This window comes from Pecten maximus, unplaced genomic scaffold (genome assembly GCF_902652985.1).
Source record: "Pecten maximus unplaced genomic scaffold, xPecMax1.1, whole genome shotgun sequence".
NCBI classification, from domain to species: Eukaryota; Metazoa; Mollusca; class Bivalvia; order Pectinida; family Pectinidae; genus Pecten; species Pecten maximus.
This window is the reverse complement of record NW_022983105.1, coordinates 16,817-37,049: the sequence shown is the minus strand read 5'-3', so window position 1 is coordinate 37,049 and position 20,233 is coordinate 16,817. Positions and strand designations below refer to the sequence as shown.

At 38.8% G+C, this 20,233-nt stretch overlaps 1 protein-coding gene across 1 annotated transcript; it reads right to left on the bottom strand.

Moving 5' to 3' along the window:
• Positions 1-5,183: 5,183 nt before the first annotated feature.
• On the bottom strand, positions 5,184-7,497 carry LOC117321475. The gene is made up of 3 exons (XM_033875888.1): positions 7,338-7,497; positions 6,042-6,567; positions 5,184-5,778 (listed from the first exon to the last, which is right to left on the bottom strand). The coding sequence occupies exons 1-3, from the start codon at positions 7,495-7,497 to the stop codon at positions 5,184-5,186; spliced, it is 1,281 nt and encodes a 426-aa protein (XP_033731779.1).
• Positions 7,498-20,233: the final 12,736 nt, after the last annotated feature.

Sequence of the window (20,233 nt, the reverse complement as noted above, 5' to 3'; positions counted from 1 at the left end):
CAGACCAATTACAGTTCCTTCTGATGTGGCCTTCACCACCGCAATGGAAACAGGTACGAGTTCCTCCACTAGAATCCTTGGACCATCTGTCATGGGGTTGTCGGGGATTAGGCTTCGTTCCTTTGACTTCAAGTGACTCCAATCGTTTACTAAGGCTTTGGAGTTGAGTGTTAATTTGGACGAAGAGGTCATATGTCTTATCCACCGGAGCCGGTTGAGGGGTGGCGGCTGCCGCCATTAGTCTACATGGGTCCTGTACCCTATATCCGTGAGCCTCTCCAATCTTGGCAGAATGCAATGCCTCCCGTAAGGTTGTAGCCTTGCCAGCCCTAACAAAAAATGCTAATTGGGAGGGTAGGCCGTCTATAAACTTTGCTGTTATGTCCCTCTCCGTTTTATGTAAACGTTTGCCTTTCTGTAACACGTGGGAATGGTAGTCCTCCAGTTGTTGTTCAGGTCTCAAAGTTACAGTTCTGAAGGTGGTTTCCTCCGCTATGAGCGCGGGATTAGTATCTGAGCAAAACTCTTCCCTAAACATCGCCTTGACATGATAAAAACTGGATCTATCGGAAGAAGTCAGAGTTCAAAACCAAACCAAAAGTGGAGATGGAAAGCAGCGACGGCCTGAGGACTGCCGGTATCGATATTAGACAAAGTCAAATACGAATGAAATTCGGTAAGGAATTTCTCTCCGTCCTCCGATGTCATACCTGTGAACTTTTTTAATGTTTTTTCTGGTAAAACAGCTGGAGTTTGCACAATTATTGGCTGAGTGGGCGCATATTGGGTCTGTTAAGACATCGGGGGGTGTTGGGGCAACGTGGTTCCCGCCATATTTCCTAGCATTTCTGGGGTGGGAGGTGGCATGAAATAAGGATCCATCTCGATTACAGTTTCGTTCAGAAAAGTTCCATCCATAATAATCACTTTCAAAAATGTTCACCTGTTAGACGATTCGAATTCTCCACCATGTTATGTCGTTTGTTGAATGGAGAATAGTTGACATAAACTTTGTTTATTTGAAAACGACGAGAGCATCCATCTTTCCTCCATCATTTATTGTCTTCATCTCGAAAAAGTAATTACAAAATCAACTTCCGGTATTAGTTTCCGGATTTAGGTATATACTAATAAAGTAAAAAAAGAAACCGATTCCGGATTCGATTGTCTCCCCTTAGACCATATACATGATATAATCAGATATCTCACAGGCCAGTAAATACTATATATTATATATTGTTATAATATATAACAATACCGACCTCGTCCACACAAAGAGTGCCTATACGCAAGATGAGTTACGATCCTACAAGTCCCTTGGTTCGTTTAACCAGTTTCTTTGTGGATGGGTGAGGCATGTGGTATACATATCCAGATTTACAACGAAGAACATACTGGTGTCCGCAAAGGTAAACACTGCGCATGATCATAACATGCATGTATTTTCTGACATTTCTGATCCTAACCCTACAGTAGTCAACAAATCCCCGCAGACCTGATTATGTAATCGATATTCACTTCTAAAATATACCCGAAATGGGGTCAATTTAATTTATAACCGACATGCATGCATAAATGTAGCATGAAAGAGAATCATGGTTTAGGTCTAGGCCTAGTATCATATGTAATCTGTTTTTGTGTAACTGACATGTTTTATGCATTTAAAAAATTAATTTCACAAAAGGTTTTTTTAATTTCTTCTACAGTATTTAATTCATATCACTGTCAACAGCAAGATATATATATTGAATTTAATTATAATGTAGCTAGTTTCCTCTAGATGTCTGGCCCTGAAAACTGAAAGGGAATTGAAAATGTGTATGTAAATTGTATTACAAGAGAACCTTCTTCTTTGGTAAAATTGAATGTTGATATTGATATATAATTGACATGGAAAATATCGGAAACAAACAATGAAAGTGACTTATATATAGCTGAGGAAATTAAGAAATCATTATATTAACTTCAATAAATTAGGTTTTCAAATTTGTTATGTTCACAGCAGTGTTATATTCATTTTAAATAATAATGTGATTAATTTCTTATTTACAGGTTCGTCATTCCCAAAGGATGAATGAAAAACCTCTACAACCATGGATTGTAACAACCTCTCGTGGAGCCATATTAGGAGCACAATGTACATGTATGGCAGGCCTCGGTGAAACCTGCACCCATGTTGGAGCGTTGCTATTTTGGATTGAGACTGCTGTCCGTATCAGAAGTTGTAAAACAGTGACACAATCTGCTGCTTACTGGCTTCTTCCATCAGGAATTGACAAAGTAGGATATGATGAAGTTGGGGACATTGACTTCACTTCTGCTTCCGCCAAAAAAAGAAAGCTGGATAATAGCATTGCAATGCAAAGTCCCAGGCCTGCCCTACAAAAGCAAAGTGTGACACCTTCCTGCAAAGATTGCATGACACTGGTACCAAGCCCGTGCTGTTATCGTTGATGCCTGGCTATGCTCATCATTACCAACCTGCATCCCTTGGTGTCAGCATGCCAAAGATTATTTCAGAACTGTACGATGAGAAGTGCGTGGGAATGACGTCCGAGGATGTTAAAAATCACTGTGACGTCATTTTTGACACCATTGAAGTGACACCATCTCAGGCATCTTTAGTAGAGGAGCGTACACGTGGCCGGGCTTGCAATAAAAACTGGTATAGGTTTAGGACGGGAAGAATAGCTGCCTCTCGCCTTTATGCTATGAGCCATACAAGCCTGGACAAACCATCCCAGAGTTAACTGAAGGCAGCGTGCTATCCTCATAGCACTAAGTTTAAGAGCAAAGCCACTGACTGGGGTTGTGAACATGAGAAAACCGCCATTAATGCTTACCTCCAAAAAAACAAAGAATGACCATGCAAATATGGAAAGTAGTCTTTGTGGACTGACTGTCAGCTGCGAGTACCCATTCCTTGGTGCAACTCCGGATATGGTGATAGCATGTAACTGTTGCGGAAAAGGTTGTGTTGCGGTCAAGTGTCAAATGTGCCAGAGAGAACTTCAGTGACCTGAAGAAAGATTTCTGCCTGGAAAAGTTTGGAGAAGGCCTGCGATTGAAGAGAACACATCCATATCATTCCCAGATTCAAGCACAGATTTTTGTATGTGATAAGATGTTCTGTGACTTCGTTGTATGGACACCAAACACAATTCACATTGAACGTGTGCTGCCAGACGTCTGTTTTTGGAATGACGCCAGAGGAAAAGCGGAGAAATTCTTTCGGGGGGCTATTTTACCAGAGCTTGTTGGTAAGAAGTTTTCTCAGCCTGCAGACCTTACTTCTCTACAGACAACTGAATCTAATACCACAGCGACATCATCAGCTCCTGTTTATTCCAACCTTGAGCCTCCTGTTGATTCCAACCTCGAGCCTCCTGTTGATTCCAACCCAGAGCAATCTAGATCTGTTATTCAGACTCCGAGACAATATGCATCTGTAGGAAACCCTATGACAACACAGAGGATAGGGTGATTGGTTGTGACAACCAAAACTGTCCGTATGTGTGGCTGCACTTCAAATGTATCAAGATGAAACGTGCCCCAAAACAGAGTGCAACATGGTATTGTCCAGACTGTAGGAAGTTGCCAGGATTCTCCAAAAAAGTAGTACAAAATTGTTGACAGTACTAGTTCAAACAGTGTTGTGAGTGCACATATGGATTATCTGCTTAAGCTTGGCTGTACACGTGTGTAGATCTATTTGAATGTTATAGTAACTTGATTTTGATTTATTTCATTATATGAAAGACATTTAAGAGTAAGGTTGAAAGTGGCTTGATAGCTAATTTGATCTTCAGACATCACATGCATGTTAAATACATGTGTCGGATAAATAGATTACAGACTTAAATAGTTATATATATATATATACATGTTTACTATGCAAGCTTAATTAAGTGTTATTATATTTTCAATTTGTCAAATCATCATAGAAAAAAATGAGACCTATTATAAAGATTAATAGCTATATAGGTTATAATGTTGATTTCTTTAATTTATAGAAGTTTTGTTGTGTGTATATATGTGTGCGAGAAAAAAATGAAAGATTTATTTATTATGTTTGAATTATGAGATATCTATTGTGTTTGAATTATGAGATTACAGTTATTAAAATGTTTTAATCTGAACTCTAGCTCTGTCTGTAATGTTTGAAGTATTTAAGAACTTGGTCTGACAATATTTCTTTAATTTATTATTCATTTTCCAAATTTACATAAGATTTAGTTAAATTATATATCAAATAAATCATTCCAATGCTCTATTTTCTTAAAAGTATGTATTTACACAACCACAATTATAGAATTACAGCTCTTTGTCAGGAATTAATAAATTAAAGAAAACTGCCAGACCTGTGTGAGACCTGTATTTATAAGTTTCACATAATCATCAGATGTTCACAGTTCCAGTTTTTGTTATATAATTAGCTATTCATCAGGAGTGAAGTCTGCAAATTCACTACAAGTTTGTTTGGTTATTCATGTTTATGTAGTCAGTAAAAGGATGTGCCTGGTTTTAAGTAAACTTCAAACTCACAATCAAATGGTTAGTCAGATTTTGCTCCGATCCGATCATTACATGTAAGACAGCTGATTGTTACAAATAATCGATAGTCCAATATAACATTATTCTGCCAGAATTTATCGCATTGTTTGCCGGAATTGAATCATTTGATAATTTTAAACAAATAAAGGCCGTCCTTTATCCCACAAGTCTAACAAACAAAAACATTTTTTTGTTTCCAGCTCGATAAGGATGTACATTTTACTTCAAAAAGTGATAATGAACACTCTTTATATGAATAAAACACTACTTTCTTACATTTTTTCAATGTTTACAATGCACATTAAATTACAAAGTAAAAGTCAATATATAACTGGAAACAATCTTTTTGTATGTTAAACTTCATTAGGTAAATCATAATAACTTATGATGTAACCTAGCTAGTGTAACAATGCAAATTTCCTGTGGAAGAAAACAAGGAAAAAATAAAATAAAAAATATAATAACTGTCTTCAATTTAATATCAAAATTTGTCTTCATATTCAACAAACTGTAAACATGGTAATAATATACCTCATTATATATATCTACCTGTTATAATAATGCACTGAAATTTAAACATCTCCAGTTTCAATGTCAATCAAAATTCACAACGGAACCACACAAGTTTGTCAAACAGCAACAGTTACAATCTTATCGACCGTAGTAACGTCTCCTTCAGGAGCAATCAGATAGTCCACCGGTATAGCTTCCGACAATATGGTGTATTTGTTCCTCACAAGCCCAATAACTCCTTCCACATGGATTCGGACATGTGCGATATTTCGTGTGGATTCTAACTCTAGGGGGGACAACTGACTTTTTCCCTTCGTGAAGCTGGGAATTTTAACATCTGCACACATTAAACCAACACTGTCCTGAATATCGAATCCTCTGTCCGCTAGAACAACATCTCCAGGGATAAGCTTATCCAGGAAATCACTATTTTCAACAATGTATTTGTCACTGACACGTCCTCCCCAAGCTCTGGATAAGTATGTTATAGCTCCTTGTGGCGCTATTCCAATAAGAAACTTTATGGTATTGTGGTGTTTATAGCAGGACCACGACTTGGCTCTAGCTAGAAGGTCAGATGGTCTCTTTGTAAAAAATTCAAAACAGTCTATCACCACTGCAACTTTCAGGCCGAAGTGTTTTCTGAACTCCATGGGCATGGACATTCTCAGTTCCTCTCTTTGTGGCCAGGAAATACACTTTCTCAGTTTCCTATACAAAATATCCAACACAGTAAGAAAAGTTCGTGATGCAGTAGGCTGGGATACACCAAAAAGATATGCTAGGAATTGTAATGATGATTGTTGGTTGGTTGGTTGATTTTGTTTAACGTCCTATTAACAGCTAAGGTCATTTAAGGACGGCCTCCTGTGCGTGCGACATGTATGCGTGTGGTGAGTGCGTGTAATGATGATCTCAAACGCAGTTTCATCAATGTCATCATAAGTTTCTCAAATTTTGTGAATGGCACTCGCCAACTTTCAGGTATATCATCTTTGATAAAGTCAAACACAGTCATTAATGTCAGAAATCCTGGCAGCCCAGTGAGGAAGCTTATTTTCTTATCATTTCCTCTCAGTGCATCCTCACTAAAAGCAAGTCCATCCAAAAGCTGCTGCTTTAACGATACGTTTTCTGTTGTACGTTCTTGACATTCAGCCATGTAATTCCTAAGTAATTCCTCTCTTTGTCTGCTCTTTAGTTCCTCTGAACCCTGGGTTTCAGACCTTACAATTCCTAATTTCAAAAACTGCACTTTCTTTAAATTTCCTTCTGATGATGTTTGTTCATCCTCTTCAATGGTGCATGTACTTGCTGAAACTGAAAGATCAATCAGGGCTCTTGCTGCAATAAGCTGTTGTCGTTTGTTCTGTCGCTGATTAGTCCGGTGAAAACGCTTACTGCTGCTTGATGTCACGGAGCTGGTTTGTTCTTTTCCAGTTAGTTTTAATGAAGGTACCCAGTCAGGATTCAACTTGTCAAAACTTTTAGCTGGTTTACCTGTAAAAAAGAAAGAACTATGTAAACAAATCAAATAAAACAGAGTGTATATGATTTTAAAGAATTGTTCAAATCTAAATTATAATGGATAACTTGTATATGATTTTTAAGACAATTCATATATTTAAGCAGAAATTATTTGCAAAATAAAGTCACAAAGATCTACAAAACTTCTAAATGTAAGTGAACCACAACAAAGTTTTATTAATACAATTCAGTATGTATCGAGGATCAATGCAAGATATCTGTGCAATCTATACCATTTTTTAGTTTTTTTTAACATAATTTACATATTCTAGGTACAGGTGGTAAATTTATATCAAACGTTCATCTTAATTCGTGATATTGAATTTATTAATCTGATACAAAGTAGTGTCTATATATGCTAGGGGAATATAACCCATTAAATGGTTAAGACATGGGTCTATGCTAATCCCTGTAGTACACGTATAAATATTGTGATATTGCAATTCATATTTGACTCAAAATGCGCTCCAGTGTATATATAGTAAGTTATATATCAGTCCATTCCAGGAACTTTAGTGACAATTTTAAAACGCAGGCAATATTGAGACGTGTTCCTGTGGTAAACAGTCATAAATAACTTGTGCTATAAAGGGCCGATCTAAAGGCCAATAGGCTATCAATGAAAGTAATGGTTATAACACACGTCTCATGAAGATACAGTTTAATTTTCGAAGCGTAGTCATAATCAGTAGTGAATGTTACCTTCCACGAAATGATCCGAACAGACTTTTGAGTGAACTGACGGCGTGAAGCCCTTTCTTCCTTTGGTGGCGATCCATTTCGTTCTTTTTTCCCTGCCCGTTTGTCTTCATGTAGTCTAACTGTTGGAAAACCATAAAATCCACGCTTCGTACTGTTGTCTGCTCGATTGGTACAACCATAAACAACACACGTGTGAACCATTATGTGATTGTTTACATATGCTGCGGGTGACTGATCATGACCTCAGGAAATGTTCGACCCACAAGATGGCGGCGGTCGCCAGATCACGTGATGTGTGACGTCATTAGAATTCTATCTAACTTTCAACAAAATATGTGTCCTTTCCTAGTTTGAAATATTGAGGATTTTTATACACTGTAGAGTTTTGAATAACACCACGGAGAAGTTTTTCTGCTACTGGATCAGTTATCACCAGTCTGGAAGGCTCATAATTTGGATCTTTTTGACATCTTGATGATTTTGGGCAATCTGTATGGTTGTCACGATAATGCTCCACTACATTGTCTAGTAGCTTGGTCAGAACTTTGGCATCACCGTCACAGTTTCGAACAGCCCAGTGGAAATGAGTGGCGATGGGTTCAACCTTGTCGTTGAGTTGTTCAGACCAAGTCTTTCCCTCTTTGTACTTTGGTCCAGACGCTACAGCAGACAAAGATTTCTTCATACTCTTAATACCATGCCATGTATCATTTTGATTTGGAGTGAATGGATGATCTTTCACCAGTTTGTTTATGGCCATATTTCTATCGTGGGTATGTGTCCTTATAGAAATATCCTGACTTTCAAAATATTCATATATCTTCTCTGTTCCCATCTTCTCATGACGTTGTGTAACTGGTTCATCAACCTTACTTATGTGAACACAGTCAATAACTTTGTGACTTTTGTCTCCAATAACCAACATACTGGTGTCTTTGGAATTTTTGCGCCAGCCATGGCGAGCATCCGTAACGATATCAATACCATCTAAATCTTCATAGCTGGCAACTTCCTCCAGAAGAGCATCATTGATGGATTCATCATATTCAAGCTTAACAAAGTCCTTGTAGGTGGAGAAAAACTTGTTTCTTTTTTTCAACTGATAGAATACCAATTCCAGCCCCATTACAAAATCTTCCATAATGGGAGGGCAGCATCCCACTTTAGACAAATGACTGATTAAGTTTGTCATTAATGAGGTACTGTCCTGTTGGTAGGTATGGTGAGGAAGACCATAAGTAGGTATGGTGAGGAAGACCATAAGTAGGTATGGTGGGTTCGAATTTTATGTGAGCATTTCAGTTTCAACACACCCACATGTCCTTTACGTGTTGATGTTTTTTTCCAACAATTTTCCTTGGCACCGCCGGGCATGGTTTGCTGCAATTTCCATAAGTCTTGAAACTGAGTTTTGAGTTGTTACAAAGAACTTCTGATTCACTTGCTTCCGTGTAGCACGCAGGTATGCTGCTGGTATTGGTGGAATTTCTTTGTGATGCTTGCAGGATTACTTTTCTTCAATCCAAAAGTCCAAAATATTTTCAATTATGTCAAAGGTGTTCACTGGTCTGTTCATTTTTTTCATAAGATATTTTCCAACAATCTGTAATTTTCTCAAGTAATATTGCTTTTTTATTTAAATCTGCTGGAATTTCTAATTTGAATGATGGTGGACGTGTCCTTTTCTCCGACATGTTGAAAGTTGTGAATTGTATAAATGAGAAACTGATAATTAACTAAAGTTTGGCCCACACATGTGTCTCCTGGATATGGAACGTTCTAATATTCCCTCACAAAGGGGAACCAGGGAATTATAGAAACATATACAAACATGTAGTTGATCTACAGAAAACTTGAAAACCAGTTATAAACTTACATCAAACATATTGTAATATATTAAAAGTTATATTAAAAGTCTTTTATTTACACCTTTTGATGATTTTGTTGTAAATTGAAGACACTGATCAATTGCTTATTACCCCTGTGTTAGGCTGTGAGCCATTATAGGAATACCTGAGAATGGTCCCGCCAAAATGCCACATGGCTCCTCTGTGACAAGTGGGCCGCTGAAGGGGTACTGAACGTAACATAGTATTACTACTTCTTCTGTCAACGTATATATTAGATGACCATTATATTCTTATAAAAGATAAATTGTTTGTATCTTTCAGTTTTCAAATAGAAATAGTTCGAAATCATACAATGAGTTAACACTGTTTTCCCAATGCACACCCTCCTAAACCTGTGATGTATTGGTCAGAACTAATAACTTCAGGGGGCTTAGTACATACAGATTAGAACAATGAACGAAATGGAGGGAAAACAAACTATATCTCTGAAAGTAACACCGCTTCAAAAGGATACTATTCGTCATTTATTTCTTCACAATGGATGGGATTTTGATGAACACATGTGTGACATGACTTTTTTGGAGCTTGGGACAGATAATGAGGCTAATAATGATAAATTTATTATTGAGCAGAGAGAAGGATATGAAGTGTCCATATTGTTTCTGTAAGCCATGTATTACTGGTGAAGTTAACCGACAAATGTGGTGGGAAGCTAAAAATACTGAGCCAAACAAGCAAAATAACAGTTTTAGGAAAGAGAAATATAAGCGTTTTTGGACAATGCTTTTCCACAGGGAAGTGTTTTTGGATGATGGATACAAAACAAATAAACTGCAGGCTTTGCAGCAGGACCCACATAGGAGAACGCTAGCCTGGCATAAAAGGGATATTTTACCTAAATGTGTGTTAGACAAAGTGAGAACGTGGTTCCCTAATCCAAAAGATATGCCCTACATGGGCAATATGTGGGAGCAATCATTAGCCAGACTATATGGTCAATCGTGGTGATCTATAGGATAAACTGATACAAGATAACCACTAGCCAGCTATTATCATCCCCTTGGGAATCGGGGAACGTGGAATCAAGGGCCCTAATTAATAGAGTTGATGCCGTTCTCAATGGTGAGTAATAATGAAACAGTTTAAAATTTAATTAGAACTTTACATTGATGATCGTTGTTATATAATGAAATTGTTTAGACTATAAACACGTGGAGCAATCCTAAGGATTCTACTTCCGGTGTAAACATAAACATTGGAATAGCTGTCAATCAAAAATAGTGAACCTTACTGCTTCAACATTCTATTCAAATATTACAAAAGAAATATATTTTTGTTTGTAATAATGTTAACATAACCATATCCACAACATAAAAGTCTGTGAGCATGCCGAAAAAATAGGGTGATTATTTCATTAAATATATTGCTTTTCAAAGAAAAGTTCCTCTGAAGTGACTGTGGACAAAAAAAATTGAATTCACCACCATCTTTCAATCTAATTAAAATCTAGATGGTCATTCGCTACGTTACATGAACATCTAACAACATCCCATTAGGGGTCACGTTCTGATGACCTCTGAGATGTGTGTATTTCACTTTCAGGGCGAACTGGCAATTTTTCGATGTCATCGAAGCAAAACATTTCGTCACAGCATGCAACCTGACGTGACCCCCAATGGGATGTTGTTAGATGTTCATGTAACGTAGCGATAATGACCATCTAGGTTTTAATTAGATTATCCAAATACTGGTATCATCTGCGAATTGTGCTACATTAGCTAGATGTTTATTTTGTGAGTTAAGTTTAAGGTGTTGATTCAATTTATTTATAAATATATCAAATAGGATAGGGGAGATAACACTACCTTGCGGAACTCCATTATCTAAAAGTTTCCCCTCTCAATTGGAATTGTTTACCCTGACCTGAATTTTCCTATCTTTTAAGAAATGGGTAATGAACCTTAGGATGTTACCAGTGATACATATTTCTTTAAGTGACAGTTGTAGTCCCTCGTGCCAAACTAGACCGTAAGCTTTTTCTAAGTCAAGGAATACTGCAATAGCATGATGGTTTTTACTTAGTGAGTTTTCAACCTCTGACGTGAGTCTAACTAGTGAATCTAAAGTGGATCTGTTGTTTCTGAATCCGCTTTGATTCTCGTTGATGATGTTGTGTTTTTCTAGGTAGTGTTTGAGGCTGTTGTTTATCATTGTTTCTAGTGTTTTACATAGATGGGAGGTTAAAACTATAGGTCTATAGGAAGCTGGGTCTTCCTTATCTTTACCTGGTTTATGTATAACGATTGCGTATAAACCCAATTTCCAAATTGTATTGAAAAATTCCAGAGTTATAATGTTGATGTTATCCGGACGGTGTTTTAGAATGGTATAGGATAAGTTATCGATACCAGGAGATGTATCCTTCTTTTAATTTAAACTTTTAAATATTTTTCTAGTGAAAATGGGTTATTTAAAATGGTATCTTCGTTCCCAGCATCCTTAAGTACCTCTCTAATATTATCTATATAGTAGGGCGTAAGAATTGTACCTGCTGCCCCGATTGCATGATCGTAAGAGGCGACTAAATTTGGAATCGAATATTTTCTCTTTCTGTACAACTTTTTTCTTCCTAATGTCTCCCTTGACAATGCCTCACTTTTGGTATTTAGTTGAGCGTTCGCCCCTGTGAGGAAGGCTTTCGTTTTTGTCCCCTGGCCAAGACATATCAGAGTCTTTAAAAATGGTAGTTTCTATTCCTGCTGAGCATATTAGGAGTAGGACGACTGGTTCGCCCGTTGTCAGTATAATGTGACCGGGTGGGGTATCATGCTGGGTGTCTTCGGCAGTATGCTTCAGTGAGATTACACTATAAATCGGCAAAATGTTCGACTTATCACCAGAAGACTTAACACGAACATACCGCAGCCTCCCAAAACACACATACGCACTCACCACACGCATGCATGTCGCAGGCACGGGAAGCCGTCCTTAAATGACCTTGGCTGTTAATAGGACGTTAAACAAAATAAACCAAACCAAAGTATCTATATTTTCAGTTTTATTGTCCAAAATTCCTTAGTACAATTTTCGTAGCTACTTGCTTTTTGAAATTGGTCAACCAAAATATTAGCTTTTAACGAATTGGTTTTGCCCTCTGCATTTTTTCCTAATATAGGCATTTCTCTAGGTCACATAGTTTTCTAAAAACTCCCCAATTGGCCTTTGAAAATATCCATTTAGCGGGAATTCAATTTTATTTCGTATAGGGCGGAGTCCGAATTTAGCAAGTATTGGGTAATGATCTGACCCTAACGTACTCTCATGGGTTTCTCAGAATTCCAAAGTAGTGGCCAAAGCGGGGGAGGCTAACGTCAGATCTATATGTGACGTATTTCCGGTATTGATGTCGATACGGGTGGCTTGATCAGGCTCGTTAATTACTATATCATTATCCAATATCAAATGTTCTAATATGTTACCCCGGGAGGATGTGTTTTTGCTCCCCCATAGTGTGCTTGCCGCATTAGTCCCCAGATAAAACAAAATGTTGATACTTATTCAGAATGGTGGTAATTGTATCTAGGTCTTGACTGATATATATATTAAATACTGCTGTGACTATCTTCGCTGGGTATCTCTGCCCCTATCATTTCAATCTTTGGTGTAATGTTTGTGATTGTGATACATTTGAAGGCGAGATTGTTTATGATATACATTGCTGCACCCATTGAAAATTTGACTGAAAATCCCGGTGGGATTTTTGGGTGGGATTCCCATTGGATCCCACAAAATCCCGGTGGGATCCCAGTCAAAATCCCACCGGGATCCCAAAAAATCATAAGGATCATGCATTGTCCGCATCCTATCAACTGAAAAAAAAAATCAGTAACTCAATTTCCCAATTTGTATTTATTATTCTTTATTCCTCGGATCTTGTCGTTCAGTTTCTTTACGATGTCATTCATCCAAAGGGATTCATTTTTTGAGTCCTGCATTCCCTTTCCGTAGATTTTAAAGATGTGACCTACAAACCAATAAAGGGCAAGATACAAAATGCACTTCATTTAGTTTAGTTTTCTTTTATGTGTATTACTACAGTAGAATAATTGCTAATTTTTTAGAGTATTATCTATATATCTTAAGCTCCCTATCAAGTGATGCAACTTCATTTACTTAGAAATCAAAACAATGCATTTAATCATTCTAGTGACTGATTTGTTAGAAAACTTGAAAAATATGTGAAAATGAACACTTATTCTCAATGCCTTTCTCTTTGCTTGGGCCATGGCAACTTTCCCCTTGGCCTGTCCATAAATAGACAAGTTGGCACATTCATCTTTAGTAACTAAAAGTTCTAGAAGATTTAGTGCCAACTTGTCTTTCTTGGATGCAAACTAATTAAAATATAGATGGTCATTATCACTACGTTACATGATCATCTAACAAGAAGCCATTAGGGGTCACGTCAGGTTGACCTTTTGGATTAGCCAATGAAATGACTACTTCCAGAATCTTGGAAGTGAATTTTATTAGGTCACCTGAGACGAAGTCTCAGTTGACCTATTGCAATCGCCTTTTGTCCGGCGTCGTGCGGTGTGCGTCGTCCGTCGTAAACAATTTACATTTTCAACTTCTTCTTAAAAACTGCTGAACTTAATTCAATGAAATTTTACAGGAAGCTTCCATGGCTGAGGGTGAACCAAAATTGTGAATTATATGGTCCCCAACCCCCAGGGGCCTTAGGGGCGGGGCCAAAAAGGGTAAAATTGACAAAAATTTCAAAAATCTTCTCTACTCTTAGATATGGTAGAATCAAATACTCTTCATAGATGGAAGGATCTTAAGGTGCTTTACCAAAATTGTGAATTTCATGACCCTGGGGTCTCACGTTTGCCCCTGGGGAAGGGGTAAACTTTACTATAGTTTATATAGGGAAATCACATTTTTGACTATTATTTGTTGGATTTGTATTGGAATTCATTCTAACTTGTATCGAATTATCAGCATGGGATGACACTTTGATGGTATGTACAGGTTGGCCCTAGTTGACCCCCAGGGGCTGATGGGCGGGGCCAAAAAGGGTCAAATTGACTAAAATTTCAAAAATCTTCTTCTCTACTCTCAGATATGGTAGAATCAAATACTCTACATAGATGGAAGGATCTTAAGGTGCTTTACCAAAATTGTGAATTTCATGACCCTAGGGTCTCATGTTTGCCCCTGGGGAGAGGGTAAACTTAACTATAGTTTATATAGGGAAATCACATTTTTGACTTTTATTTGTTGAATTTTTATTGGAATTCATTCTAACTTCGTTAACATTATCAGCTTGGGATGACAGTTTGATGGTATGTACATGTTGGCCCTGACTGACCCCCAGGGGCTGATGGCCGGGGCCAAAAAGGGTCAAATTAACAGAAATTTCGAAAATCTTCTTACAGCCCAAATAAGGTAGAATTAAATACTCTTCACAGATCGAAGGGTCTTAAGGTGCTTTACCATAATTGTGAATTTCCTAGCCCTGGGGTCTTGCGTTTGCCCCATGGGAGGGGAGAAACTTTACTATAGTTATAGGGAAATCACATTTTTGACTATTATTTGTTGGATTTGTATTGCAATTCATTCTAACTTGTATCAAATTATCAGCATGGGATGACACTTTGATGGTATGTACATGTTGGCCCTAGTTGACCCCCAGGCACTGGTGGGCGGGGCCAAAAAGGGTAAAATTTACAAAAATTTCAAAAATCTTCTTCTCTACTCTTAGATATGGTAGAATCAAATACTCTTCATAGATGGAAGGATCTTAAGGTGCTTTACCAAAATTGTGAATTTCATGACCCTGGGGTCTCACGTTTGCCCCTGGGGAAGGGGTAAACTTTACTATAGTTTATATAGGGAAATCACATTTTTGACTATTATTTGTTGGATTTGTATTGGAATTCATTCTAACTTGTATCGAATTATCAGCATGGGATGACACTTTGATGGTATGTACAGGTTGGCCCTAGTTGACCCCCAGGGGCTGATGGGCGGGGCCAAAAAGGGTCAGATTGACTAAAATTTCAAAAATCTTCTTCTCTACTCTCAGATATTGTAGAATCAAATACTCTACATAGATGGAAGGATCTTAAGGTGCTTTACCAAAATTGTGAATTTCATGACCCTAGGGTCTCATGTTTGCCCCTGGGGAGGGGGTAAACTTAACTATAGTTTATATAGGGAAATCACATTTTTGACTTTTATTTGTTGAATTTTTATTGGAATTCATTCTAACTTCGTTAACATTATCAGCTTGGGATGACAGTTTGATGGTATGTACATGTTGGCCCTGACTGACCCCCAAGGGCTGATGGGCGGGGCCAAAAAGGGTCAAATTAACAGAAATTTTTAAAATCTTCTTCTTACAGCCCAAATAAGGTAGAATTAAATACTCTTCACAGATCGAAGGGTCTTAAGGTGCTCCGGAGAAGAAGGTCCTGGTCGTTGAGTAGTTTGGATGTTGATTCTAAATCATGCCAGTCTGCAACACACGACTTTGGCTTCAGACTCGGACTAGACGGGTGGCAATATGGTCCCTGTATTTTCAATCGGCTGGTCACATCTCCAGACGACAGTGGCTTAGGGGCAATCGTGGGAGAACCAAACTACTGCTTTGGAGAACCAAACTGTTTCACTCTCTTGCGAGTATACTATTTGATGTAACCCTGACACTTTTGACACTGGAAACCCGTGCCAACAAAAGTGTCCCCTAGTTGGGCTCCGTGGTGGGTGGGGACAAAAGTAGTGAACAATTTATAAATACATATGGGTACAAACAATCAAAATGACACAAAACGCAAAGGCGAGTTATCAAACACAACAGACACACCACAAACAAAATCTATACCTAATCAAACCCCACAAACAAAAACAATACCAAATCCAACCGAAACTGCGACCAAAACTGCATCTGGAACTGGAGCCTCTCCGTTGTTCCCTCATTTCCTGACCATGTCCTCCAGAGATAAGGGTAAGAAAACCTCCGAGTTATCGCCTATCCTGTTGAGGAAGGGAATTCAGGGAATAGCGGGCGAGGTAAAGTCCGTCAAGCCAATGAGATCTGGTGTTCTCCTCATTGAGGTTTACCGCCGTCAACAGGCGGTGAATCTCATGGGTACTTCCAGTTTTGCCGGTCTCAATGTCGAGGTGAAGCCTCACGCTTCACTGAATTCTTCAAAGGGAGTAATCAGGTGCCCCGCATTGAAGAGCGACTCCGAGGCCGACATACTGGAGTACTTCCAACATGTTGAGAACATCCATGTTTCGGAGGTTAGGCGGATCCGTTCCAGACGCAATGGCCAAACAATAAACACGAACACATTCATTCTCACGTTCGGAGTGCCGCAGCTACCTCAGACGGTAACTATAGGTTACCAGAGGTACGGTGTCTCCGCCTACATCCCCAACCCTCTGCGGTGCCGGAACTGTCAAAAGTACGGACATCACGAGGACAGATGTGGACGGAACACTGTCTGCGAACACTGCGGACGTGAAGGCCACACAGACAACGACCAATGCAACATTGTTGGCAAGCGTTGCATAAACTGCCAGGGTAACCATGCGGCCTCATCTCGAGACTGTCCTGCCTGGAAGAAGGAAAGGGAAGTCCTCCGGGTGAAATATACCGAGAATATTTCCTTTCCTGAAGCCAGGAGGATTGTCGAGAGCAAGGACAGCACAAACCCAACGTTTGCCACAATTGTTAAAAAGTCGTCAGCAGGTACCGTCTCGGTGAAGGATGCTTCTATCCAAGCATTTGAGGACCAGTCTGCCTGGGGTCCAGATGCTCCCGAGATGGCAAACCTACCTAAATACAAACAATTAATTGGGAGAGCCTCTCGCTGGAGTGCCACCCCCAAACCTCCAGAGCCTTCAAAACCCATTAAACACACACCACCACCAATCGAACCATCACCATCGACTACAAAAACCAACACAAACGAACGTAAATCTAAGGTAGGTGCCGACCACCATAGACGACGAACTCTGTCTCAGCCGTCGGTCGACACCTCCCGAATTACCAAACGACCTGCCACTACACCCCCTCAAGACCAAAGAACACCAAAATCTAGGGTTCGGATCAATAGGCATCCCTCCCTAAACAACAAACCGGCCAAGGGTTCAGATGACCCTATCCTTGGCTACAACAGGTATGGCGTTCTTATGGACGACAGTGAACAGCATATCACCAACGTTGCTGTTACTAGACAGCCTACACCAGGCAGCCCTGTCAGTCCGAAGAACGACCAGCATGAACCAGGATAATGGCCAACAATAACAACAGGATCATACAATGGAATATACGCGGACTACGAGCAAATATAGAAGAGTTTCAAAATCTATCGAAAGAGTTTAGACCTGCCTTATTTTGCCTACAGGAGGTCATGTTAAAAAACCCAATTACCCTTAGAAATTTCTCGCTGTATAATAACACCACAGCTATAGGAATCAAAGCAGCAGGAGGCGCAGCTGTAGCTGTCAATAAAAATATTCCTCACAGAATGATCACGTTAAACACAAATTTACAGGCTGTCGCTGTATGTGCAACTTTACACAGACAAGTAACTGTCTGTTCAATTTATCTTCCTCCAAGTGTTGCTTTCACTAGTGAGCAACTGAATAACCTCGTCTCTCAACTCCCAACACCATACATAATTCTCGGAGATTTTAATGGGCATAACAGCATGTGGGGCTCTCCGAACACAGACGAGAGAGGAAGACGTATTGAGGAATTTATAGATAAAAACAATTTGTGCCTTTTAAACAACAATACCCCAACATATTTACACCCTGCTACAGGCTCCCGTACCCACATCGACCTATCACTATGCCATCCCTCCATTTTTCTCGATTATGACTGGAAGGTTAATAATGATTTATGCGGGAGTGATCACTTCCCTATTTTTCTAAATAATATTGGGACTCCTCTTGATAAAACACCTCCTCGATGGAATATGCACAAAGCGGATTGGGTTCAATTCCAACACCTGTGCAACGAGGAGCTTACTGTGGAAAAATTAACTAATCTCGATGATTCAATTAAAACATTTACCGAAACTCTTACTTTTATTGCCGAAAAAACTATACCAAAGTCCGTTCCAAAACCTACAAAGTTTCTTCTATCTGAAGAATCTTTTATTAATAGATCCGGCCGAAAGGCAGCTCTAAGACGATTTTTGACTTCCCCAACTGTTGAAAATTACAATAATTTTAAAATTTGGAGAGCAAAGGCTCGACGATCTATCAAATCCGATAAAAAGAATAGCTGGAAGGAATACGTTTCTAAAATATCTTCAAACACATCATCTAAAAAGGTATGGGATCAACTGCGAAAAATAAGTGGAAAAAGAAAAACGGCACCATCATCCCACCTTATCAATAAAAAACAAATTTTCTCTTCTAAATCAGAAATTGCAAATGCATTCGCCAAAAATATAGCCCAAAACTCATCGGCCAAAAACCACTCCCAAAAATTCCAACGATATAAAAAAGAGAAAGAAAAGAAACGTCTTAATTTTAAATCCTCCAACACAGAAAGTTACAATAAACCATTCAATCTCCCAGAGTTGCTTGAATCCTTAAACAAATCACAAGATTCAGCAGCTGGGCCAGATGAAATTCCGTACCAATTCCTAAAACATCTACCGGAATCATATTTACGTTGTCTCCTTTATATTTTTAATCAAGTCTACGAATCAGGAAAGATCCCAGATTCTTGGAAGGAATCTACAATTATTCCAATTCCAAAACCTGGTAAGGACACCACTGAACCAAATAATTATCGTCCAATCTCTCTAACAAGCTGCATATGCAAAACCCTTGAACGGATGATAAACACTAGACTAGTTTGGTTCCTTGAATCTAATAATATTTTGAGTCCACTCCAAAGTGGATTCAGAAACCGCAGAGGAACGGTAGACCATCTGGTCAGGTTAGAAACCTTCATTCGAGAAGCTTTCGCGAAGAAGGAGCATCTAGTCGCTGTGTTCTTTGATCTGGAGAAAGCATACGATACTACATGGCAATATGGTATTATGAAAGACCTGCATGGAATTGGTGTACGTGGGAATCTCCCAAAATTCATCGCAAATTACATATCTGACAGACATTTTAAAGTTCGCGTAGGTTCAACTTATTCTGAAACAGCCAAACAGGAAATGGGAGTCCCTCAGGGTGGAATCCTTTCCGTAACACTTTTCGGTCTGAAAATCAACAGTATAACTAAATGTCTCGGTAAGTCAACTGAAGGGTCTCTCTTCGTTGATGACTTCTTGATCTGCTATAGGTCAAAGAACATGCACACGATAGAACGACAACTTCAACAATGTCTAGGCAAACTACAAACATGGGCAGATGAAAACGGCTTCAAATTCTCCAGATCAAAAACTGTCTGCATGCACTTCTGCCAAAAACGAAAACCACATAATGATCCAGACCTAACATTAAATGATATCAGAATTCCAGTTGTCGAGCAGACTAAATTCCTCGGACTAATTTTCGATTCGAAACTCTCCTTTGTTCCACATATAAAATACTTGAAAGATAAGTGCTCAAAGGCAATGAACATTTTACGAGTACTATCCCATACTGACTGGGGTGCAGACCGTGAAATGCTTCTGCGCCTTTATAGGACGCTTATTCGATCAAAACTCGACTATGGCTCAATCGTTTATGGATCGGCACGAAATTTTTACCTGCAGATGCTTGATCCTATCCAAAACCAAGGATTACGTCTGGTACTTGGTGCTTTTCGAACAACACCTGTGCAGAGCCTTTATGTAGAGGCAAATGAACCATCCTTAAATGACAGAAGGAAAAAGCTTTCTCTTCAATATGCCGCCCAATTGAAATCCAACCCGAAAAATCCAGCTTTTGACCTTGTTGTCAATCCGCAATACCAAAACATATTTACTCAAAACCAAAAACTCCTACCAACATTTGGCATTAGAATTTCTAACTTTCTTCAGGAACTTGACATAAGTTTAGACAACATAGGCGAGTACACCGTAACTGATGTACCACCGTGGCTTGTCGAATCACCTGAT

Excerpts from the sequence above, each read along its gene's own strand:
- LOC117321475 (XM_033875888.1), bottom strand. The coding sequence starts at position 7,497 with ATGGTTCACACGTGTGTTGTTTATGGTTGTACCAATCGAGCAGACAAC. Across the intron at positions 6,568-7,337 it reads GGAAGAAAGGGCTTCACGCC|GTAAACCAGCTAAAAGTTTT; the intron begins GTCAGTTCACTC and ends TCTTTTTTACAG. Across the intron at positions 5,779-6,041 it reads GATGATATACCTGAAAGTTG|GAAACTGAGAAAGTGTATTT; the intron begins GCGAGTGCCATT and ends TATTTTGTATAG.